The sequence below is a fragment of the Vanessa cardui genome, chromosome 24 (genome assembly GCF_905220365.1).
Source record: "Vanessa cardui chromosome 24, ilVanCard2.1, whole genome shotgun sequence".
NCBI classification, from domain to species: Eukaryota; Metazoa; Arthropoda; class Insecta; order Lepidoptera; family Nymphalidae; genus Vanessa; species Vanessa cardui.
Genome location: NC_061146.1, coordinates 8,848,681 through 8,874,916, shown reverse-complemented (window position 1 = coordinate 8,874,916; position 26,236 = coordinate 8,848,681). Strand labels below are relative to the sequence as shown.

Sequence of the window (26,236 nt, the reverse complement as noted above, 5' to 3'; positions counted from 1 at the left end):
CTTAGATTATTATATTATAAAACGATTTAAAATTAATGTTACGATATTAATACGCACTATATTGTCAGTTGAATGAAAGTTAATGAAAATAACTAAAGTATATTAGTACTAATATAATACAAACTACTCAATTTCTTACTTACAATAAAACTGTATATTGTTTATAATCTACAATCCTACTCAATAATAACGTCAAATTTTATTACTTATTAATAAAATACTCTACGAAACGCAGAAATAAAATATACACAAACAATATTTTAAGAGGTATATACTTAAAGACATCTCTAAATATGCCTAATCCTACAGAAAAATACACTCAATTTATACAAAATCTACAGAATAATATACTAATAAAGAAAGTCAAATAAAATACACTCAAATAATGTAAAAAAAAAAAAATACAGACGAATTGATAACCTCCTCCTTTTTGAAGTCGGTTGAAAAGTGAATGAAAACAATGAATGTTTATATTGCACAGATTAAAAATACGAAGCGTCCGATATGTCAATCGTTAAATGTCAAATCATTTAGTTTTAAATTCGCGAAAAAACGTCACACGAGTTCAGTAACGAGTGACAATGAAGTTGCTTCGTTTAATTGTGAGGTAAGTTTTTAAACTAATATTTATAATATTTAAGTTAGTTATAAATTCAAATATTCTATTAAAAACATTGATATAAAATTCTAAGACAAAAGTTTTTCAAACTTAAATAAATTTTATAAACGTATATTATTTAATTCGTAAAAAAGAGGTTTATTTCGGTAGAATTTAGTATCTGTTACTTTGTTAGTTTTACGTTAAATTCTGTAAAATGACAATTAACTGTGTTTGTAGAAATCCATGAGTAAAGTATATTTTGATTTTGTTTTTAAACTAACTCTCGGCATCTTGTTACATATTAATCATATAACTGGTACGTTGAATTAATTGTAAAATAACAATTTAACTATGTAACATTTGAATAATATATATTGATTATTACTTTATTTGTTTATGTCGTAAACATAAACAGTATATTTTTTAAATAATAATATGTCATAAACAATAACACTTGTACTTTCGTCCACGAAAACAATTAGTGAATTTCTTTAACCAGGATTATTTAATAACATTAGAAAATGTATTGTTACTGCTAGTATATTATATATACATGAGCTTGACTTTTCATTCGACAATATAGCCTTTTTAATAAATGCGCGTATAAATACTTTAAAATATTTTTTTCGTTATTTGCTGTAAGTAATAAAGTAACAGCTACTACACATCCCACTGCTGGGCATAAGATTTCCAATCATCGTTTCTCGGTTTTTGACATGTGTCTCATGTGTTTTAAGCATGTGTGCGTGTAGCTGCGTATACGCACAGCTACAGTCAAGCCAGTCGATATAAAGAATCTTGATACTATTTATTCTTTATATATTTTCTATGATAATAAAAAACCTCTTCGCTCCTTGAGAAGGTTTACTGTTTATCACCAAGCTGTCACTACTGCAAGGAAATTCATAAGTCTTTCAAAAATTTCATTCATTCTTGGCGTTAGTTTTATTTATTTAATATTAAAAAAATAAGTTAGCTAGTCGTATAAAATTTGTTAGACATGGTAAAAAATGTGTCATTTATTCTATAGAAGATAGAACTATGTGTTGTTAATAGACACTTATATTTTTATTTTATAAAAGCGGCCATAGGTGTCGTATGTAACACGATGTTCTGCAAAATGTATTAATACTTCAAAATATAAAAACCGTGATTGCCCGGACTTGAATTGACAGTCCCGGTTAAGGTGAACATGTTTTACCAACCGCTGAACGACCTCAGCTGATTGATGTAATAGTACGTATAGCTTACTAGCTGTCCCCCGCGTCGAGAGTCAAGATGGCCCAGTGGATGGAACGCGTGCATCTTAACCGATAATTGCGGGTTCAAACCCAGGCAAGCACCGCTGTTTCATGTGCTTAATTTGTCTTTATAATTCATCTCGTGTTCAGCGGCGTCTTTTAAATTGACAAAGAGTTATTGCAACTTAGGTAGTACAATTAAAGTAGTTATATGGAATGTTGTTCTACTATACATGAAGATATAAATCAAGAAATGTCTCTAGTATACAATATACATATAATATATCAAATAGCTCTTAACAAATCATATATATAATACGTTATTTTAAGGTTTATTTATCTTCTTGTGAGTCGAGATGGCCCAGTGGTTAAAACGCATTCATCTTAACCGATGATTGCGGGTTCAAATCCAGGCAAGCACCGCTGATTCATGTGCTTAATTTGTCTTTAAAATGCTCAGCGGTGAAGGAAAACATCGCGAGGAAACCTGCATGTGACAAATTTCATAGAAATTCTGCGACATGTGTATTCCACCAACCCGCATTGGAACAGCTTGGTGGAATATGTTCCAAACCTTCTCCTCTAAGAGAGAGGAGGCCTTTAGCCCAGCAGTGGGAATTTACAGGCTGTTGTTGTTATCTCCTTCTTCGGCTGATGGGATATAACAATATGTTTATTTTAGTCAACAACATGGGCAAGGCGCCCTCACCCTTAGAGGAGAAGGTTAGTAGCATATTCCACCACGCTGCTCCAACGGTTGGTGGATTTACATGTGGTACAATTTCGTTCAAATTAGCCATATGCAGGTTTCTTCACGATGTGGTGCTTTACCACTGAGCATGAGATGAATTATTAACGAAAATTTAGCATATGAAAATTCAACGGTGCTTGTCTGGGTTTGAACCCGAAATCATCAGTTATGAGGTACGTGTTCTAAAATCTAGGCCATTTCAGCTCATAGGCTAAATAGTTAATAATTAAATACTAAAGTAATCCCTATTGGTAATCTCACATCAACTCATAATATAACATATTTTTACATCACCATATTGTGTAGTCATTGTAATCCTTTAATCACGATTTTGGTGTTCATTACCGGTTCTCTATCTATGGTAGCTATAGAACTATGGTATACTATATACTAGAGAAGCCGCTTTCTTTCTTCTGATGTCGTACTTAAGGCGAGTACAAAAAAATATTCATCGTTCAAATCATCAATTCAATTCATTTTAGAATCATCATTTTGAGTTTAATGTAAAGCTAAGCTATCGAGAAGAACCGGCAATACACTCAGTTGTTCTTTTCAACGTAGTAAATAAATAATATTGGACAACATCACATACATTACTCTGATCCCAATGTAAGCTAAAGCACTTGTGTTATAGAAAATCAGAAGTAACGACGGTACACAAACATCATTGTTGGAATGCACATGTGGCAGAATTTCGCTGAAATTAGACACATGCAGGTTTCCTCGTGATGTTTTCCTTCACCGCCGAGCATGAGATGAATTATAAACACAAATTAAGCACATATATATAGTGGTGTTTGCCTGGGTTTGAACCCGAAATCATCGGGTAACCACTGGGTCATCTCAGCTCTTAATCTAGCAAAAGGAAAATGAATTTAACGAAACGTAAAATGTGTAGAATAGTGTATGTATGTGTGTGTTCTTGGAGCGTTATAAAACACAATGTTAGGGACATTAGTGGCTTGTCGAGAAGATTCAACATTGTATCGTTTGCAGTAAAATTAAAAAATAAATAAAAGAATATTAATATGTATAGACGTATACGCGTATATAACTTTTTAATTTTACCGATGATTGCGGGTTCAAACCCAAACTCAGGCAAGCACCTCTGAATATTTATGTGCTTAATTTGTGTTTATAATTCATGAATATGTCTACTTTACTTTTACTTTAATTTCATAAAAATTCTGCCACATGTGCATTCCACCAACCCACATTGGAACAGCGTCGTGGAATATGTTCCGATCCTTCTTCTCAAAGGGAGTGGAGGTGTTAGCAGTGGGAAATTTACAGGCTGTAGTTGTTGCTGTAAATATTACTTTACTCTCTAAAGAGGTATTTGTTTTTTACGGCGTAATATTGAAGCCTTCATTGTCACCTATATACAAAGTTGTACACCATACATAATTGATGTACAAAATAAGTAACACGTAGAAACAGGAAATGATTGACTAGCATTTTTTAATGATTAAATTGTTACCAGTGTTAAGAGTTCAATTTTACTTTTTAAAATATTTTGTAAACTAGCTGTGACTGACCCGCGACTTTATACGCGTTTGAAATTAACAAAAAAGAAATATTGTTGTAGCCTAAGTTACTCCCTATTATATCAGTTATCTGCAGTGAAAGTCCAGTCAAAATCGGTCCAGCCGTTCCAGAAATTAGATTAGGAACAAACACAAACAGACAGACCGACAAAAATTGTAAATAAATGTTAATTCAAATCAAATCAAAATGAACTCTATTCAAGTAGGCTTTTACAAGCGCTTATGAATAATCATTTTACAATTAAGTGAAGCTACCACCGGTTCGGAAAGTACATTCTACCGAGAAGAACCGTCAAGAAAATCAGTAGTTACTCTTTTTCAACATTTAAAAAATACAGTCATGTTAGGTAAAAACAATTATATATGTATGTAAAATATCCTGCCTGGAAGTCGACAGGACATTATTTCATCGTAACAATTCAATATAATCTTTGACCGAATTATATGTGATGTCTTATCAAAGATCAGCATATAATTCTGGATTCAACCTTGTTTTTGTGGGGGCTACTTAAGTCTACTTTAGGTAATCTTATATGCTATCACATTGACTTATCAGATTATGGAGATAGCATTTAAGTCGACAAATACAACTTGAATGACGCTATCTGCATCATTTAAGTCATCTCTTATATTTGTTACAACTAAAAATATATAAACAACATATTATATGAGATGAGATGGCCCAGTGGTTAGAACGTGTGCATCTTAACCGATGATTGCAGGTTCAAACCCAGGCAAGCACCACTGATTCATGTGCTAAATTTGTCTTTATAATTCATCTCGTGCTCAGCGGTGAAGGAAAACATCGTGAGGAAACCTGCATGTGACAAATTTCATAGAAATTCTGCCATATGTGTATTTCACCAACCCATTGGAACAGCAACCTTCTCCTCAAAGGGAGAGGAGGCCTTTAGCCCAGCAGTGGGAATTTACAGGCTGTTGTTGTATACATAAGGAGCCGAGTTTGACCGTGTGTATCTTTACATTATATTATGACTTACTACGTAGCATTATTGAGTGCATCAATAATGTGGAACCCAAGTCATAAAACTCATATCAACCGAATGGTAAGGCGAAATGGCCTGGTGGTTAGAACACGTAAATCATAAACGATAATATCAGGTTCAAACCTAGGCAAGCACTAAATTTTAATGTGCTCAATTTGTTTTAATAATTCATCTCGTGATTTGTACGAATGAAAACATCGTTAAACCTGCATGTGTCTAATTTCAACGAAATTCTGCCACATGTAAATTCACCAATCCGCATTAGAGCAGCGTCCTGGAATGCCTCTAAGCTTCTCCTCAAAGGGAGATTAGGCCTTAGCACAGACGTGGATTATTTACAGGTTGTATACGTGCATGTGAGTGGAAAGGCTGCACAAAAACTTCACCAGATTTTTAGCATATAAAGATAACAATTCATGTGTGTCCATATCATGTGGATTAAACATGTCTGAGGCATCAAGATGGACTTATCGCAGTACGGCCGCTTCGATAACGATATTTTGATTTTACATTTACTCTATGCCAACCATAAGATGATAAAAGCAAAATAAACAACAATTGGCAGCAAATTCATTGGTCGAGAGCTTTATTTTGATATTCACTAAGGATTTGTGAAAAAATGGCGCTTTGAACGTCAACGAAACTAATATCGGAATATTGGAAGTAAAATTAAATTGGAAATGTAGTTAAGTGTAATAATTTTTTAAATATAAATAAACAAATATACAAATTTATGTCAAAACTTTTAATCCCCCTCACAGATTTCTTTCTGACGGTTTTCACTGAAATAAAAGATATGGAAATACAAATTTAAATTTGCTTTATTCGCAAGCCGAGATGGCTTCATAGTTAGATCGAGCTTATACCACGATGATACAATCTGGATTGGTTATACATGTGGCTAATTAAACAGCAGTTACATTAGCACATTCATCCTGAAAACTGGAACAAATTAGTCATCTACATAACTGTTCGAGTTCGAGAGAATTGAGTTGGTACCTTGGAGGTTTGCTCACATCCTTATCACCAAAGAACAAAAGTCATAGGACTCTTTCATTCTACTCCAAAGCATCCGGTATCAGCTTTTCCAGTTGAATACGATTTCGCCAACATCAAACCCACATTCGACACGTGATAATATCGAGGTGTTTACCTTCACCCCCAATTACGAGATGAAACATCAGCGCAAGATAAGCCCATGAAAATTCGATTTGGGTTCGATCAATTGGTTAATATTGAATCTGGTATTAATAATAATTTTAAGAAACCTTTAGGAATTATTACAGCTTATTTAATACAGGATATTTACCATGTTTTTTATTTTTATTCGCTCGATATTTCGAGATTTCTTCGAAGACTAGTTCACGAGACCTCCACTACCCAATAAAAAAAACATGGGGAATATCCTACATTAAATAACTGTAATAATAAAAATAGCCATGTTCATTTAAAATCGTTAAGAATGTTAGTTATTGTTATTGAGTATGACGGAGAAAGCATGTCCGAGCCCGTTTTGATTTGACATGTATTTGGGTTTATAATATTTGTTTCTAAATTTAAACATTAATTAATTATTATATTAGGATTTGAATTTATGGTTTTAAGATTATATTATTATTATCTTTAATAACAAGGAATTGTAATATATTAACTACTTACAAGTAGTTTTTTCTATTTTACGACTTTCTATTTCAGACTCAATATTTAGAACAAAAAATTCTGGGAACTGGTGACCATCATGTCAAATCTTCTTTTAATTATGAATTCAGAAATCAATTAACAGTGTTAAATTTTAGTTTCAGTGCGCTATGGACCGCTTGTCTAGCCTTGGATTTGAAATTCCCTCCTGGTTTCAAATTTGGCGCGGCTACGTCTGCTTATCAGATAGAGGGCGCTTGGAACGCCAGTGGTAAGTATAGTAGTAACAGTCAGTTAATGTACCACTGTAAGGGAAAATTCTCTCCTGTGTTCAGAATATATATAATATAATTAGTAAAAAGAAATAATACTATCCATGCCAAAAGTTATGGTATCTTTAATCTTTAATATTATGCCAGAATTTTATCTTAGAGTAGGGTCTCGTAGATGTTCTCTGCGAGATCATTTTCACCCCATGGCAAGAATGACAGAACATGAGATGGGTCAGGCATGTTTTTTTTATATATACAATCCCTGTAAACCCCACCCCACTTAGTGGAAAGTTGTAGTCAAGTCCAGTACAGTCAGCTATAATAAACTGCACTAGTTGCCACTAGATTTGTTATACTACAATGATACATGACAGACCTCATACATAAATTGGAAACAGTAATATTTGATAAAATTCAAATAGAGACAAACAGGATCTCCCTGTCAATCGTGTATTAGATGATGATGAGTTAAGAAGTAGTTATGTAGCTATAAGAGCGAAGATGGCCCAATGGTTAGAGCTCGTACATTAAAACCAATGATTGGGGGTTCGAATCCAGACAAGCAGCACTGAATTTTCATGGGTTTTACATGTGTTTATATTTCAAGCCCAAACTCGGCGGTGAAGGAAAACATCCTGCGGGAGGCGTCGAAATTAGACACATATAACTTCTATGTGTCTAATTTCCATGAAATTCTGCCACAAGTGACTCCACCATCCTGCACTGGAACAGCGTGGTGGAATATGGTCCTAACCTAAGCCCAGCATTTTGAAATTTACAAGCCAATACATTATATGTAGTCATGAAAGGATGACTGAGTTACTTTCGCATTTATATTATAAGTATACATTAACCGTAAATATAACACAACTTATTTCAAGATTCTGTCTATTTGCAAATACATAATTAAAAACCATACTTCCTTAGATATTTAAATTATAAATGACTTACTATGTGTAGGTAATCAAGTTAGCCACACCGATTACGGATTAATAGTATTACTGACCTTAGCATATGCAAATGCATTTCCAGTCTTTACTAATATGTATAGCTCAAGAGTCTATCGGTTAGCTTGTTTAACTTACTTGGTGGTAGGGCTTTGTGAAAGCCCGTCTGGGTAGGTACCACTCATAGTTATTCTACCGCCACATAACAGTACTCAGTATTGTTGTGTTCCGGTTTGAAGGGTGAGTGAGCCAGTGTAACTACAGGCACAAGGGACATAGCATCTTAGTTCCTAAGGTTGGTGGCACATTGACGATGTAAAGAATAGTTTATTAAAGCTCCATTGTCTATGGGTGATGGTGACCACTTACCATCAGGTGGCGCATATGCTCGTCTATACATAACATAAAAAAACTGTTTTCATATTTATTTGTTAATGATTTATTTGTTCGTGATGTGAATATATAGAACAACAATAACAGCCTGTAAATTTCCCAATGATCGGCTTAGGCCTCCTCTTCCTTTGAGAAGGTTTTGTAACATATTCCACCACACTATTCCAATGCGCGTTTGTGGAATACACTTGAAATTAGACACATGCAGGTCTCACGAGCACGTGATGAATTATAAACACAAATAGGCACATGATAATTCCTGCGATTTAATAAACTTGCCTGGGTTTGAAACCGCAATCGTCGGTTAAGATGCACGCGTTCTAACCAATGGGCCATCTCGGTTCATATATATAACTTATTCTATATTAGTCTATTATAAAAAGAAATATGATAACGTTTTTAAGTAATAATAAACATACTTGTTGAAAAAATTTATAGCATAAAAATATCACATACCAATCTCATAACTGCGGTAAGTTGTGAGCTACAAAAGGTTACGTAGTATTTGATTTAGGATAATTATAGCGTTGGTATATAATATGTTTTAAATTAATAATATTTAACACAGATAAGATAAAAAATTTAAGACAATAATTATTTCTGAAGATATAAAATACGAATGTTCAAAATTGCGTCTGAATTTTACTCCTTATTCAAAAAAGAAAAACTTGCTTGCCGTTTATACACATACTATCAATAGAAGTAATAAGAATACCTCCTCAAACTGACAGGAGTCTTTAGCCCAACAGTGGGTAAATTTTGAGTATGTTATTTACTCAAAATCCTTGTAGCTTTAACTATAGTTCAAATTTTTTCAATGTTTTAAATAAATAATATTTTTAAATAATTATTAATTTGTACTTTTCTTATAATTAGGCTTAGCGTAGTTATGCGTTTAATTGTTAGGTACTTATTCTTAATTGCAATTTTTTATCTAAATCCTTATTGCATGCGGTGTTTACCTGTAATTAACTTATCATTTATTTTTAGTAGGAGTATAATACCAACAACATAATATACAAATGGCATGTGGTTGGTGAACCAATAAATAAATAAAAACGCAAGTAAACCTTACATTAGAGAAAATCGTATGGAAATCGGACATTAGACGGTAAAACGTGACTCATAGTTGCGTGTTATAGTTGTCTGTGTCGTGTATTATATGTTATCCCATCAAAAACATAAATGTAAAATGAGAGCCAAGTTCAGTATTTATTAAATGTACCTTGGTTGTTGACTTCCATAAAAAACGAAGTGAGTCCTAATTGGGTGCCAAGTTCCATTATCCTTCCTGAAATTCATTTAATACTACATAAAATAATTGTAGACTAAGTTCTGACTTGGCTAGCTCTTATATGTTTATGAATACGAATTATAATTTAAGTTTATACTAACTCAGAAAATCTAAAAATAATTGAGGACAGCTCCGTATTGTTTATTTACTATAAACGCACATTAAGAGCTGCTACGATCCAGTCTTTAGAAAACATGAATATTAACCAAATATTGCGTATCCAGACAAGTGTCATTGTTTTTGTGCTTATGAATGTAAGTGTAGTCCTTGTGTGCTTATATTTGTAACAAGGTAAGCACTTGCGAATATAATTCGTAAATGAGAACTCAGTAGTACGTCCTACGGTAATATTCTTAGCAAAAAAATATCAATCGCTGGCTTGTGAAATAAGCCGCGATATTTTCAGGCGGTTATCTAAAATAAACAGTTTATTTACGTAGCTGTTATAAATAAATATATATATTTATAATCAAAGCAGTTTGACATAAAGTACAAATTCAGTGCCTTAATATTTGATGCTGTCCCAGGTGGGCTTGCAAAGAGCCCTTTTACAAAGTGTAATCAAGAAAGAAGAATTCTTTAAAGCTCTTTAAAAGTAATTAAAACATTTTCTTTCAAGAGCCGTCCCGATATCTATACGAATATTATCAAAAGGTAAATATTGTTTAAGGTCTGAGATGGCCCAGTGGTGAGAACACGTGCGTCTTAACCGATGACTTCGGGTTCAAACCCAAGCAAACACCATTTTATATATGTGCTTAATTTGTGTTTATAATTCATCTCGTGCTCGGCGGTGAAGGATAACATCGTGAAAAAACTTGCATGTGTCTTATTTCATCGAAATTCTGCCACATGTGCGTTCCACCAACCCGCATTGGAACAGCGTGGTGGAAAAGGTTCCAAACCCTCTCCATAATGAAAGAGGAGGCCTTATCCCAACAGTAGGAAATTTACAGGCTGTTACTAAATATTGTTTATTTGTTAATTATCCATCACTTAATTGTCCAGCTGTATATCCGTCAAGAGCCAATATCAAAAACATGTATATTATTATAATTTAAATGGTAATATTAATTAAATTATACAACATTCTATAATAATGACTGAATATAAAAGAGCGTAACAAACCTAGGAATTATTAATTAGAAAAACATTACTGTAATTAACCAATAACCATGGATAACGTTATAGATGGCAATTAACAGGTATGAACAAGTTTAATTACGGAATTATGATCATGATATATTATCTTTACACCACACATTTTTCTTACCGCCTGTCATGGTCGATTTCAATGGCGACACGAGGAAGATAAAATAATGTTTAACCGGCATTTTAATAAAACTAGTTTTAACGGATTTAAATCGCGTATATTAATTATTTTTATCATCGCGACGTTTCGAGCACTTTACAGCGTTCGTGGTCACGGGTAGACTGAGGTGACATTTGTCTATTTGATGTACAAAAGAAATATTATTTACAACTACCGTCAACGATTTCTTAATTTGTATCTTGAGTAGCGTTCCGGTTGCACGCAGAAGGCACTGACTGTATCTTTAGGTCTTGCAGTCTGTTGGATTTGGGATTTTAAATTTTTAATAAGTGGATCCCAGGTGTTAGAAAGTCTCCAACCATCTTCTCTATTGAAGTTCGGATGTTTTTGAATTTCAATAGCCTCGCGAATCATTCTAGAAATGAATCTGTGTTCTCTAGCGAAGATCTGTGGTTTATCAAATGGAATAAAATGGTTAGGTTTATCCAGATTATATCCTATTTTTGACATCTCCTATATGTTCCAATTATATATGTACATAAGTATATACTAAACTTAAGTTGTAGCTAAAATAAAATAACTGTATTATTTAATTCGGATTCTTGAAAAAATGGCGCTTTGTAAATCAATGTTTTTATCGGATTTGGTATAGTAAAAATTGATATAATAAAGTAAGTGGAATGCTATTTTAAAAAAAAAGGCATCACATGGTAACTCTAAAATTTGATTAGTTATCTCCTTCTACCATTGAATTATACTTTGGTCACCCATAACTGATCTTGTATGGAATGTGACTGTAATAACATCAGCTGACTGACACTTATAACGATTATTATAAATACTTCCTAAAGCCTGATGATATATAAACAACAATAATTATTTAATTATAATGTTAATTTTTGTTAAGCAAAATGTACGTACGGTTTAATAATAAACACTTGATATTTTTCAATATTTAAACAAAAATTATCGGTCCAAATTTAAAAATGCGAGACGGATAACGATATTATTTAAAAAAAAATTGATATTTTTTCTCAAAAATGAATCGTTATGAAGCTTGTCCTGCAGATTATTTTAAAAACTAGGAATTGATTTCAAAGCAACTAAAATAAAATGACCAGAATATGTACGGATGTAGTGTCCATGTTTTCTTAGCTTTCTCATTAGATTTTTCATTAATTGTATGATAAAAATCTTTGTATTGAGGCTGCATATTATCAACCTTTTTTTATTTATTTATTTTACAACATCCACAGGCTCGCAGATGCCCGTGCCTTTTTATACATTGTATTTTAAACATTTTGGCGTTTTATATTTTATACTAAACATCAGCAGATCTTTGCTGGATTTCATTCTTGTCGTCTTCTTGGGAGACGTGGCCCACACTGACACTTTTTATTTTTTTTAAATATTTTAAAATAATATATACATAATCTATAATAAATAATATTATCTACCTTTTTAGTGTGCACCAGTCATATAAGCCAGTATAATTGATTAAACTAACAATTTCTTTCGTAGATAAAGGTATTAGCATATGGGATAGTATGATACACAAAGACCCGAGTATTATCGACGATGGCACAAGTGGCGACGTGGCCTGCGATTCCTACCACCAGTGGAAAGAAGACGTCCAGATTGCTCATGATTTAGGACTACATTTTTACCGGTATTTCATTTATATATCTAAAAGCTGGTATGAGTTTGCAAGGTAACAACAATTACGTTCACTTAAGCCTAGTAGGCTTAAAATCCTCTTTCTTGGTAGATACTATACGTGTATTAATGTATTTTCTTTTATTGTTTTAATTAAATTATTGTTGTTGTTGTGTTTATTATTTAACTCGCGCTTTGAAGGAAAACATCGTAAGAAAATCTTCATGTACTGGAGGAAAACCTGCCTCATCAATTAACCAAACCATATAAGTAATTAAGTAATCGTTACAAATCTGGTCAGTTGAAAAGAGCATCAATTCGAGTTGCTTGTCGTTTCTTCTCGCTGGAGGCTGATTCCGAATCACCATCATTATCAGCATTGTAAATACATTTGATTTTATTAAGGCCGTTAATTGAATTTCCAGATTTTCAATTTCGTGGACCAGAATCTTACCCACGGGATTTCCGAACAAAATAAGCAAAGATGGCGTCACATATTACAACAAACTAATCGATGAACTGTTGAAGAAGGGAATCGAACCTATTGTTACCCTATATCACTTCGACTTGCCACTGAGCATACAGAATCTAGGTGAGTTACAATCATTTTAAAATCTATAGTAGTACCATTTTATATGTATTTTCTTTTTGTACTTATTGAATTAAATGCTGACACAACTGACATGACATTACATCATGCCCCCAAGTTTGATGTCTATTAGAAATTATGGACATTTTTTGAATGTCCTATACTTAGAAAATATTTATTTAAGATATTGTGCCACTGTTGAAACAAAATCTAAATTTACTTTATTAAAATACGCTTTGCTAAGCACTTAATTTAAAGCTATCATCGCTTCAAAATATAGATTCTATCGTTTAGACCCATCAAGAAACTCATTACTACCTTTTTACAAAGTTGTATAACTGTAATACAATTAAATCTATACAATATATCCTGCCTCAAAGTCAACTAATATCAGCTCCATAGTTTTTATCGTCTATCTTCTATTATCTAATATAATTTTAATTTTGGAAGCGAATTCTTTATCACAGCATGGATTTATTAAGTTTGGGAAGTCGGAAACTTGGAGTTTTAGTATCTCAAAAAAAGTCATTGCAGAAACAAAAAACTAAAATTAAATAGTGTGTGCACCGGTTTTAAATATACGCTACTCCGAGGTCCCGGGTTCGGTTCCCGAATCGATGCAGAAAAAGTTCATTAGTTTTCTATGTTGTCTTGGATCTGGGTGTTTGTGGTACCCTCGTTTTCTGATTTTCCATAACACAATTACTTTAGCTACTTACATCGCGATCAGAGTAATGTCACATACATTGCCCAATATTTATTAATCGAGTTGAAAAGTGTATTTTCAATATATTTTTAGGTGGCTGGACTAATCCGTTGATTGTGGACTGGTTCGCTGATTACGCCCGAGTAGTGTTTTCAATGTATGCGAACAGGATTAAAACATGGGTCACCATCAACGAACCTTTGATCATATGCGACTTCAACTACAACGTCGGCAATCTTATACCGAAGATCACTGAAGAATTCCTCGGTCCATTTATATGCAATAAGAACGTGCTGATGGCCCACGCGAAGGCCTATAGGATATATGAGGAGAATTACAAGGAGAAGTACCAAGGTTACTTTTGTCGTTAAGTAATGTAGTAAAGTAACAGCCTGTAAATTTCCCACTGCTGAGATAAGGCCTCCTCTTCCATTAAGGAGAGGGTCTGGAACATATTCAACCACGCTGTTTCAATGCGGTTTGGTGGAATGCACATGTGGCAGAATTATGATGAAATTAGACACATGCATTTCCTCACGATGTTTTCCTTCACCGCTAAGCACGAGATGAATTATAAGCACAAATTAAGCACATATATAGTGGTGTTTGCCTGGGTTTGAATCCGCAATCATCGGTTAAGATGCACGCCTTCTAACCACTGGGCCATCTTAGCTCACTGGGCCATCTCAGCTCAGCTTTTGTTACCTATGTTTAATTTAAATATGTTACTTGGTACTGGATTTCGAACAGGGTCACCTGGATAGATCATAGGATAGATATGTTTCCGAGCTAATCCTTAGAGTCGCTTTTTTTTTCAAATTTGCTATTGACCATGTTAAAACTCTAACCGAAGACGTATGGTATGTTTAAATTGTATTAAATATACTTTACAGGTAAAATATCAATAGCTAACAACCCAATATGGTTGGAAGCACAGACAGAAAAGGATGAAGAACTATCGGAAATAGCGAGAGAATTTGGAGTGAGTATGTACTGTTTACAAATTAAATATTAGTGGTAACGGTAGCTTTGATTGGATATGACAAAGCTGAGAACAGGAGATGTGTTATCCTCCATCCTACGTTGGCGAAATAATCTGTAACCTTGTCACATTAAAAAGCAATGAAACTAAGAATAAAATAAGTTCAATATAATTTTACACACACATACACACACACACACACACACACACACACTGTGTAGGTTTTGACGTTTGATGAGTGTGAAGCGTATTGGTCACGCACACTATGATAATAAAGTTGGATCATTTGATTAAGCTCTTTTGTCGATACTATCTGGATAATTCCTATCTCTCTCTTACACATATCGTTATACATTTTGTATAATACAGGTATGTATATTGAGCAAATGAGCCACCTGATGGTTAATGGTCAGCTGATGATAAGTGGTTACCACCGTTCATTAACATTGGAGCCAGAGTCGGATTTAAAGGTCTGGAGGCCCCCGGGCCACAAAGCAGTGGGGGCCCTAGACAAACAGAAGCCTGAACAACCTGAATATTATATTATATCATGAATTAATTACTTTTTTTATTTCAATAAGTAAGCGATGATTTATTTACTTGTATCGGTAACTTTTAAAATATTAAATAATAACATTATTATAATTTGACTGCTGAGAAACTGTGGCCCCCACTAATGTGGAGGCCCCAGGGCAGTTGCCCCTCCCCTAAATACGATCCTGATTGGAGCTGTAAGAAATATCCATATTTTGGGAAATAATTGGGCTTTTTATTTCTTCTACACCACCAGTAAAGCGAAGGTAGACAGAATATGTATGTTATCGCCGTCTTTTATGCTAATGATCATTACGGGGGCAGTTGCAAATATAAATAATAAATAAATAAATAAATATGAGACAACATCACATACATTACTCTGATCCCAATGTAAGTAGCTGAAGCACTTGTGTTATGGAAGACAGAAGTAACGACGGTACCACAAACGCCCAGACCCAAGACAACATAGAAAACTAATGGTAATCTACATCGACTCGGCCGGGAATCGAACCCGGGACCTCAGAGTGGCGTACCCATGAAAACCGGTGTACACACCACTCGACCATGGAGGTCGTCATCAAATATGACTATGTCGAATAGTAACTTATTAAATCTTAACAGTATATTAAACGTATAATATTTATAACAATGAATTAATTGTCTATCCAAGGTTGGGCGATATTCAGATCCAATATATTCAAAGGAAGGAGGTTGGCCGCCAACAATTGAGAAAATGATGGCGGAATACAGCAAGAAACAGGGATTCCCGTATTCGAGACTACCGTCGTTTACTGCCGAAGAAAAGAAATTAGTTCAAGGTATGTTTCAATAATTATTTACATAAAGAGGCGAGTCGATCTAGAGATGAATTTTTATGTGCATAATTTGTGTGTTAGTTCATCTATTGTAAAAACCATAAAAATGTAAAGACCGTTGAATCCACCTTTACGATACAGCCTGTAAATTTCCCACTCTTGGGCTAAGGCCTCCTCTCCCTTAGAGGAGAAGGTTTGGAGTATATTCCACCACGATGGTCCAATGCGGGTTGTTAGATATAATGTGGCAGAATTTCGATGAAATTAGGTTTCTTCGCGATGTTTTCCTTTACCGTCGAGCTCGAGGTGAATAAACACAAATTAAGCACGTGTATATGGTGGTGCTTGCCTGAGTTGGAACCCGCGATCATCGGTTAAATTGCACACATTCTAACCACTGGGCCATCTCAGCTCCGATAGCACAGACGAAATGTAAGGATTTCTGAATCCACCTTTACAGTAACAGCCTCTAAATTTCCCACTCTTGGGCTAAAGCCTCCTCTCCCTTTTTTGAAGAGAAGGCTAGGGAGCATATTCCACCACGATGGTCCAATGCGGGTTGTTGGATCTATTGTGGTAGAATTTTGTTAAAATTATACACATGCAGGTTTCCTCACGATGTTGTTTACCGCCGAGCTCGAAATGAATTATAAAAACAAATATGGCACATGTATATTCAGTGGTGCTTGCCTGGGTTTGAACCCGCAATCATCGGTTAAGATGTACGCGTTCTAACCACTGAGCCATCTCGGCTCTTGTCATCACAAGCATGTAATTTTTTCATACATACATTTATGAAAACATTAGTCATACAATTGTAATCAATTAGTAGGTACCAATCAAATTATCATTTGTATTTTAATTAACATTGAAGTTAAAAAAATTAGGTCACAAATCCATATTAATAATTACGGGAGTATGTTTGTTCGTTACAGTTTCACATTTCTCGAAAGATATTTTGTACTGTATTAACTTTGTTAATATATTTATTGTTGAAATGAAAACTCATTCAATGTTGTCGTTCTATTCCAAATTATTAACACAAAAATCTTAATTAATAATATAACTACACCTTCCTTACGAATCCCTCTAATTATAAGTGAGAACCACATGAAAATCTGTTCAGTAGTTTTGGAGCTGGCAAACATACAGACAGACGCGGCATGGAATTTGTTGTATAATATGTGATACAATATTCGTATAAGGTTAATTGAGCTGTGAATGAGGCAGGTGTGTATATTACTATACTTCCGATTGCAAGTTGACCTTACAAATAAATATAATATATTTTTACGTAATAAAACAATTACAATAAATAATAAATTATTTTAAATTACTTGAAAATTATTTAAAATATAAATAATTTAATGATATTCATTCGATCTAATCAAATAGAATGACATAATTGAATGAATGAATGCGTCGTGGTTAAAAGTGTATTTTTTTATAATTATTTCGCTTAATACCTATTTTATTACTTGGTAGGATTAAGAACTAACGACCGATTCGTTCAAACGACGAACGAACGAAAATCTTTCACAATTTTTCATACGAATTCCATTCAATTATTATTATGGTATATTATATTTTTGTCTATGTACAGCCAAAGTATCATGGTATGGGCATGTAATGCGGAGGAATGAGGAACGTAGTGTGAGGTAGGCCTTGAGCATGGATGTGGATGGATATAGAGGTAGAGGACGACCACGGAAACGATGGATGGATTGTGTGAAAGACGATATGGTTAGAAATAATGTTACTTGCGAGATGACGTCTGACAGAAAAGTATGGAAGGAGAAGACATGCTGCGCCGACCCCAAATAATATTGGGATAGGGGCAGGAGAATGATGATGATGATGTACAGCCAGAGTAAGAAAACCTTCGTTAGTTTTCAAATTGATTCCTTGTTCAAGCGTAAAGGGTTTTTCCAGCGAGATAAAAAGGGCCAAGTATTTCGACAGCAAATGAGACAAAAAATAAATTAAAACGAGACAAGAATATTTAGATCGTACGTTCGCTTCAGGTTATTCCGCAGCGTCAGCTCTTATCATTGTTTCTCGGATATGAGACCAGCGTATCAACACATGTTCATAGCGTCCCACACAAGACCCCTCGTCAGAGATATGATATGACATTTATTAGAAATACACGTGTACGTTTTTTCCGATTTCGCTTGTTCGATTATATAATAAAACGTTAATTGTTATACCGGTTTCTTATTTGTAATATATATTACCATAATAACGATTAATTGGATTAATAATGGTTCGTAATAAGAAGCCCCGTTGACCGCTCGCTTACCGCTGTCTGTCCCTATGTATGCTTAGATCTTTAAAATTACGCAACTGATTTTGATGCGTTTTTTAAATAGATAGTGTTTCAAGGGAAAGGTTTTTCTATGTGATACATGGACATAGTTAACAAACACTGATAACTTTAGAAGTGTCTAATGTAATATCGTGAATAAACACATTATGTAGTATATTTAGTAACAGTAATAAAATTCTACAGACATTTTTAACTTTACCGTTTCGTAAATTTAAATCATTTGTAAAAATACATTGGTAAACGAAGCAAATTATTCAATACAAGATTATACTTCCAGGCAGAACATATTACATGCATATATAATTATAATTAACTAACATGTTTGTTTTTTTTTTAAATATTGAAGAAGAGTAACGACTGAGTTTCTTTCCGGTTCTTCTCGGTAGAATCTCCTTTCCGAACCGGTGGTAGCTTCTTTTAATATGAAAAAAGTTGTTAAATGACGATTCGAAAGTGCTTGTAAATGGCTACTTGAATACAGTGTAGTTTAATTTGATTTCAAATCAAATCAAATCAATTTTATTCAAGTAAACTTTACAATGAAGCGTTTTAGAATCGTCAACAATTAAATGCTACCATCGTTTCGGAAAGCAGCTTCTAGTGAGAATAAACGGCAAGAAACTCGCATAGTTGCTCTTTTCATATAAACAGATTTACATGCTGTTATTTACAGTAATTATTGTCCTATCATGGAACCCGAGCCTAACTCCAGGGGTTTCTTTCCAAAAAGTACTCTTTTAATGAATAATACGATTTATTTATTAATTTCTCTTAATTTTAAGAGTCGAGATGGCGCAGTGGTTGGAACGCGTGCATCTTAACCGATGATTGCGGGTTCAAACCCAGGCAAACACCGCTGATTTATGTGCTTAATTTGTCTAATTCATCTCGTACTCAGCGGTGAAGGAAACCTGCATGTGACAAATTTCATAGAAATTCTACCACATGTGTATTCCACCAACCCGTATTGGAACAGCGTGTTGGAATATGTTCGAAACCTTCTCCTCAAAGGGAGAGGAGACCTTTAGCCCAGCAGTGGGAATTTACAGGCTGTTGTTGTTGTTGTAAATTTTGAAAATGGTTAATTGATTATATTTGTTATCAGTATCGCACCCGAAGCCACGACGGGTCAATAAATTAATGTTTTGTAGGCTTAGTGATTGATAAGTGCTTAGTTTCCTGAAGGAAATCAATGTTTTGTAGGCTTAGTGATTGATAAGTGCTCAGTTTCCTCAAGGAAATCAATGTTTTGTAGGCTTAATGATTGATAAGTGCTTAGTTTCCTGAAGGAAATCAATGTTTTGTAGGCTTAGTGATTGATAAGTGCTCAGTTTCCTCAAGGAAATCAATGTTTTGTAGGCTTAATGATTGATAAGTGCTTAGTTACCTCAAGGTACTTACGACTACTTCAGCCTCAATCACTACACGAGTCGGCAGGTGAGATCAGCTCGTGAGGGTGAGGACCCCGGTCTTTGGTACATATCTGGTTCGAGAGAGCTGAATCTGGTCTTAGAAAAGGATCCACAGTGGCCCAAAACTGAATTCGCATACATAGTGGTAAGGGTTACAGGTTTATCCTAAATCTTCCATCCTATTTATATCTTGGTGGTAAGGTGGTACCCACTCGTATAGTCTACCAACAAGGAATGTTGTCTTGTTGTGTTCTTGTTTAAAGAATGAGTCACTGTAATGACAGGCACAAGGGTCATAACATTTTAGTTTCCGAAGTTAGTGACGCTTTGGTGGTGGATTGGTTAATATTTCATACAGAATCATTGTCAGTGGGCGATGGTCACCACTTACCGTCACCTTAGTACTACAATACTCACTAATATTCTTGTTGGTTCTCTCTAGGTTGATAATTTATAATTTGATATTAATTTATTTAATACAATTCTTCTATATATATAATAAAGGATTTGATTTATTTTTGATCTAGCTGTACCCACGACTTCATGTGCGTTTTAATTTATTTATCAAAAAGATTATTGTTGTAACTTAAGCTATTTCTAACTACATCAGTTATCAGCCAGTGCAAGTACCATCAAAATCGACAAACAAAAATTATAAAAAAAATGTTATTTTATTATATGTAACATTAAGTGAAATGCAATTATTTTAATGTTACCAACAGACACTCCAATTTTACTATAAATATAGATTGTAATAGATATTATGCGTGGGTGATACTTATTAGTAATTTAACACGTACGTTTCTACTATTCAGATTCACCCTGAGGGTATCCGCCGTCAGATCGCTTGGCTCAGCAAGAGATACAACAATGTCAGCATACTCATCACTGAAAACGGTTTAGGGACCCGCAGCAGTGATGACAGTGACACGGGACGTATTCGCTATATACGGGACCACTTGGAACAGGTATGTTGCTGAAATAATTGCATTAAGTTAACGTGTTTCTGTTAACAGTGGAAATGGCCCAGTGGGTATAACACGTATAGTACAACACAACTTAGATGTAGCATCGGAAAATGCAATGGAATGAAAATAAAACCGATTACTGCCGATTTACACAACCAATAGAAATAGCTCGCTATCGCGCCATTCGACGCTATTCGTTGCTATAGATTCTCGCGTCAGAGAAAGCGAGTGCATGTAAATCGACGCGTCAAATTGACGAATATATTAGGTCATATAATATTACAAGTTATTACGTTTGTGTAAAGATCATATTCGCATGAGAAATAAATTTTGATAATTTGGGATAGCGTACTCAATTCGGATGTGATCGGTTTTACGAATTTTGCTTATGCGACATCTAAATTGTGTAATTGTGTACATCTATACATCTTCACCGATAAATGTGTTATCTCGTGCTTGGTGAAGAAGAACATCGCGAGGAAACCTGCATTTGTCTAATTTCAACGAAATTCTGCCGCATGTGAATCTAACAACTCGGATTGGAGCGGCGTGGTGGAATACGCTCCTAACTTTCTCTTCAAAAGAGACATGAGGCCTTAAGCCAGCAATGGAAGATTTAAAGGTTGTTTTTGTTATATAATAAGCTCCATCATCAGATCGACACCATGACTTAATAATATTGAAGTGGATCAAATACAATTTGCAGGATCTAAAACAAATAAATCTTTTCTCTTAATATAACACACATTACTCAATAATTAATGCATATTTTTCATATTATTAAATACTTCTAATAATATCAAGTCTCATTTACATGAGCAATAAATTACGATGAAATTACAAACGGGTGACCACTATTTAATATAAATCATTATCTATAAGTACCTATAGAGAAACCATTAATTTTATTTTTAATTTGACAGTGATGAATAATATACATAAATTATGGCATATGTAAAACTGGTTATAGGCAATTATTAGTATTAGGGCTGTCTAATATAAACAATGTCATAAGGCATTGGGTCTTACAAAATGACTTATCAATAATTATAGTAGCGGCACGCTATGATGGCTTATATGAATTATTGAGTTACTTTAAAAAACAAATAATTTGGTTTTTATTTACTTAAATATATCGGAAAATATCAACTATAGGGGGAAAAGTTTGGTATAAAAAAGGTGGGAAATTTTGTTTTCTACAAAGAAGATTTCTTCATTTTTTTAACTTACCGTTTCCGAGATATATGCAAAAAAACGTTTTTCAAAATGGCGACTAACGCTCGCGCTTTCGGGCGACAGAAACTCGGTTTTATACTTGGGGGGCACCCTCCGACATAATCCAATCAAAAAATCACGTAGAAGGATTTTATGCAGAGCGGACCGATTTTTGGTCCTAAAATTCCTGGACTAATATTTTGTTGTTTTTTCGTTTGTGTGTCAAACGAGTTTACTTGTATTCTAGAATGGTTTTGAATAAGTTAGTACGACAATAAAATCCTTTGGCATCGTTACATTTGTTTGCTTTTTCTACATAATCAATTAATTTAAAAAAAAATGCAAATTGAGTATTTTTGATAAAAGTAATGCTTTGTTTTATGTAATTCCTAGTAGTAGCACGTGGCTTTGCTCACGTTTAAGGCTGTTGGGTGTCATGTGTTAGGCAAAAAAAGAAGCCTACGCTCTTTCTTGGAGTTCAAGTTTACAACAACAACAACAGTCTGTAAATTCCCACTGCTGGGCTAAAGGCCTCTCCCATTGAATAGAAAGTTTGAAACATATTCCACAACATTGTTCCAATGCGGGTTGGTGGAATACACATGTGGCAGAATTTCTATGAAATTTGTCACATGCATGTTTCCTCACGATGTTTTCCTTCACCGCTGAGCACGAGATGAATTATAAAGACAAATTAAGCACATGAACCAGAGGTGCTTGCCTGAGTTTGAACGCGCAATCATCGGTTAAGATGCACGCGTTCTAACCACTGGGCCATCTCGACTCTCGAGTTCAAGTTTGCTTCATACTAAATTTCATCAAATTCAGTTTAGCTATTCGATGGAATTTGGTATGAAACAAGTTTAAACTTAAAGAAAGGAAATAGGCAAATTTTGTTGCCAAACACATGACAACCAACACGCTAAAACGAGTCGTGGACTACTAGTGGTTGATATTTCTTACAATGCTATTGTCTATAGGTGGTGACCACTTCAAATAAGGTGGTGGTCATCCGGGAAAGAATTCCATATTGCATTACAGTATTGTAGTAAACAAGTTAAAGTATTGCAATAGGCTATTTGACTGGTTTTTAAAATCCATTTTATACTATTTGGTAGAGGTTAAGGAACCCAGTAAAAGTTGATTTTTTTGCCGAAAAATATCATATTAAATATTCCATATTTAAATAACGCGCGAAAACGCTACTTGGACAATATGGCGCTGCAATGGGGTCGGTGACGTCACTTTGCTGTATTTTAATCTGTGGTACATATAGTAGAAAAGCAAGGTTGACCAGAAAGTGACTTCATCATAAGCCCGGCCAATCAGGAGCGTTTTGTGTCACTTGACAAACGTTTGAAAAAATGCATTTTTATTTATTGATTTTTGAATAAATTAAGTATTATTTTCAAGTTTCGTTAGTAAATAACCATTTTTAAACTCATATACACTGATTACAATAATTCACAATTTATTTTGCGCATTGTCAAATAGCCTATTGTTCCTATGATGAAAATACATGTGGCATATTTCCATCTGAAAAAAGCAGGTTTCCTCACGATTTTTTCCTTTCAGCACAGAGCACCTGAACTATAAATATAAATTAAACTCCCCTGTTTTTATTTGTTACAGATTCTCTTAGCTATAAAGGAAGATGGCGCGAACGTGATCGGATACACCGTGTGGTCGCTAATGGACAATTTCGAATGGATGTTTGGACACTCGTATGTTGAAATTTTATATTTATTAATCTATAGTAATATTATAAATGTGAAAGTTTATCACGACACAACTTAGATGTAGCATCGGCAAAATTCGTAAAACCGATCACATCCGAATTGAGTACGCTATCCCAAATTATCAAAATTTAATTCTGATGCGAATATGATCTTAATACAAACGTAATAACTTGTAATATCATATGACCTAATATATTCGTCAATGTGACGCGTTGATTTATATGCACTCGCTTTCTCTGACGCGTGAATCTATAGCGACGAATAGCGTCGAATGGCGCGATAAGGAGCTATTTCTATTGGTTGTGTAAATCGTCAGTAATCGGTTTTAATTTAATTCCATTGCATTTTCCGATGTTACATCTAAGTTGTGTCGTACTATAACTCTGTCTGTCTGTTGCTTTTCCACTTACAAACCAATGAACCGAATTTGATGAAATTTGGTGTGAAGCAAACTTGAACTCTAAGAATATATCCTATAGGCTACTTTTTTGCCTAACACGTAACAACGAACCCCTAAAACGCGACTGAAGCCGCGGACATCAACTAGTTTGTAATCAAGTGTTGATAAGTTCATAATAGTTGTTGTCGAGATTAAAATCCTTTGTCGTACCAGTAAATAGTTATAAAGTTTATCTGTCATTAAAATCATTAGCATCTCGAAAATTATAAAATTAACGCTCCCGAGCTTAGGAGATCACGTAAAACTATTGGTTTTATCTGAACTAACTCAAGAAAGTTATCTTATGTTTTGTGGTCACAAAACATAGTACAAAACATAGTGTAGTTATACTTATAATTTCTTCTGCGTAGTCTATCTTTCCTTGAGACCAAACTAACTCGAGAAATATAAATATATTAGTTCTATAAAGTCAATACTTTTACAAATAACTAACCTCATAATATTATATGACATGTTGACAGATATATCTTTATTGACATAAAATTATTGTAGCCTAAGTTACTCGTTATTATATCCGTTATCTGCCAGTGAAAGTGCCGTCAAAATTGGTCCAGCTGTTCCAGAGATTAGCCGGAACAAACAGACAGACAAAAATTAAAAAAAATGTTATTTTGGTATATGTACCGTGTATACATACATATTGAGTACGAAAGGGCTATTTTAATATTACAAACAGACACTCCAATTTTATTACATCTACAGATTACTCTTAATTATAATCAGTTTCATTCCGTTGGCAGACTTTAATTGACATATAATTTTTTCAGAATGAAGTTCGGGCTCTACAACGTAGACTTCACGGCGCCGCTGCGCACGCGCACGCCGCGCGCCTCCGCGCACTTCTACAGGAGCGTCATCAGACACCACACACTGGACGTGCCGCACCCCTCCCACGATTGGACAGAATATCAAAAATCATATAACAATGGACAAACAATCAAATATTCAAATATTCTATTTCTCTTCGTTATCTTTGAACGTGTTATTTATAAATTGTTACTAAACTAGTCACAGTTAATATAAGTGTATTAAAATACTCAAACACAGCTGTTTTTTAATCTGTTTACGAATTTATAGCTATACTAATATTATAACTACTAAATTAAGCAAGCTTCAGCCCAAAGGAAGGCTTTATTGTGCCTAAAAGTGATTTCTTGGTGGAAGCCCGTCTGGGTAGGTACCACCCACTCATCAGTTATTCTATCGCCAAACAACAGTATTCAGTATTGTTGTGTTCCGGTTTGAAGGGATTGTGAGCCAGTATAACTATAGGCACCAGGGACATAATATCTTAGTTCCCAAGGTTGGTGGCGCATTGACGATTTAAGGAATAGTTAATATTTCTTACAGCGTCATTGTCTATGGGTGATGGTGACCACTTACCATCAGGTGGCCCATATGCTCGTCCGTCAACCTATACCATAAAAAAGCCCGCTACACTCAGCATAAGATAGTGTTGTGTGTAATCTGCATGCGATCAGAATGGGATGCGACCTTTTGGAACTAAGACACGCACTATAGTAACAGCGTCGCAATTATAATAGTACGATTATTTTAGTGTTTTTATTAATAATTAGTGACTTTCAACTTTCACCCCAAATTCTGCCAATTTGGGGATAGAAGTTGAATCTTCATACGTGTAGTTAAAAAAACTTACCACATCTTTTGTTTTTTCAAATCCATCAACGAAAAGGGTGAAATTTCTTTATGGAAATGTCCCTGTTTTTAATGTTTGGAACATAGAAATCAGTATTTAGGATTTATGAATAAATATCAGTTGCAAGACCGAGAGAGACTAAGACAATTTTTCATCCCTTAAGGGAGTAAAATTGAGGATTAGTGAGCCAGTAACAGGCACAAGGGA

The 26,236-nt window shown here is 34.2% G+C and overlaps 1 protein-coding gene across 1 annotated transcript; it reads left to right on the top strand.

Annotated features, from left to right (window-relative positions):
- Positions 1 to 556: 556 nt before the first annotated feature.
- LOC124539976 (myrosinase 1-like) lies at positions 557 to 25,418 on the top strand. The gene is made up of 11 exons (XM_047117353.1): positions 557 to 607; positions 6,944 to 7,056; positions 12,486 to 12,633; positions 13,046 to 13,212; positions 14,009 to 14,269; positions 14,809 to 14,897; positions 16,105 to 16,252; positions 19,972 to 20,135; positions 20,806 to 20,958; positions 23,806 to 23,897; positions 25,140 to 25,418. The coding sequence occupies exons 1-11, from the start codon at positions 582 to 584 to the stop codon at positions 25,378 to 25,380; spliced, it is 1,602 nt and encodes a 533-aa protein (XP_046973309.1). The 5' UTR covers positions 557 to 581; the 3' UTR covers positions 25,381 to 25,418.
- The last annotated feature ends 818 nt before the right edge of the window (positions 25,419 to 26,236 follow it).

Excerpts from the sequence above, each read along its gene's own strand:
- LOC124539976 (XM_047117353.1), top strand. The coding sequence starts at position 582 with ATGAAGTTGCTTCGTTTAATTGTGAG. Across the intron at positions 608-6,943 it reads TTGCTTCGTTTAATTGTGAG|TTTCAGTGCGCTATGGACCG; the intron begins GTAAGTTTTTAA and ends GTTAAATTTTAG. Across the intron at positions 23,898-25,139 it reads GAATGGATGTTTGGACACTC|AATGAAGTTCGGGCTCTACA; the intron begins GTATGTTGAAAT and ends TAATTTTTTCAG.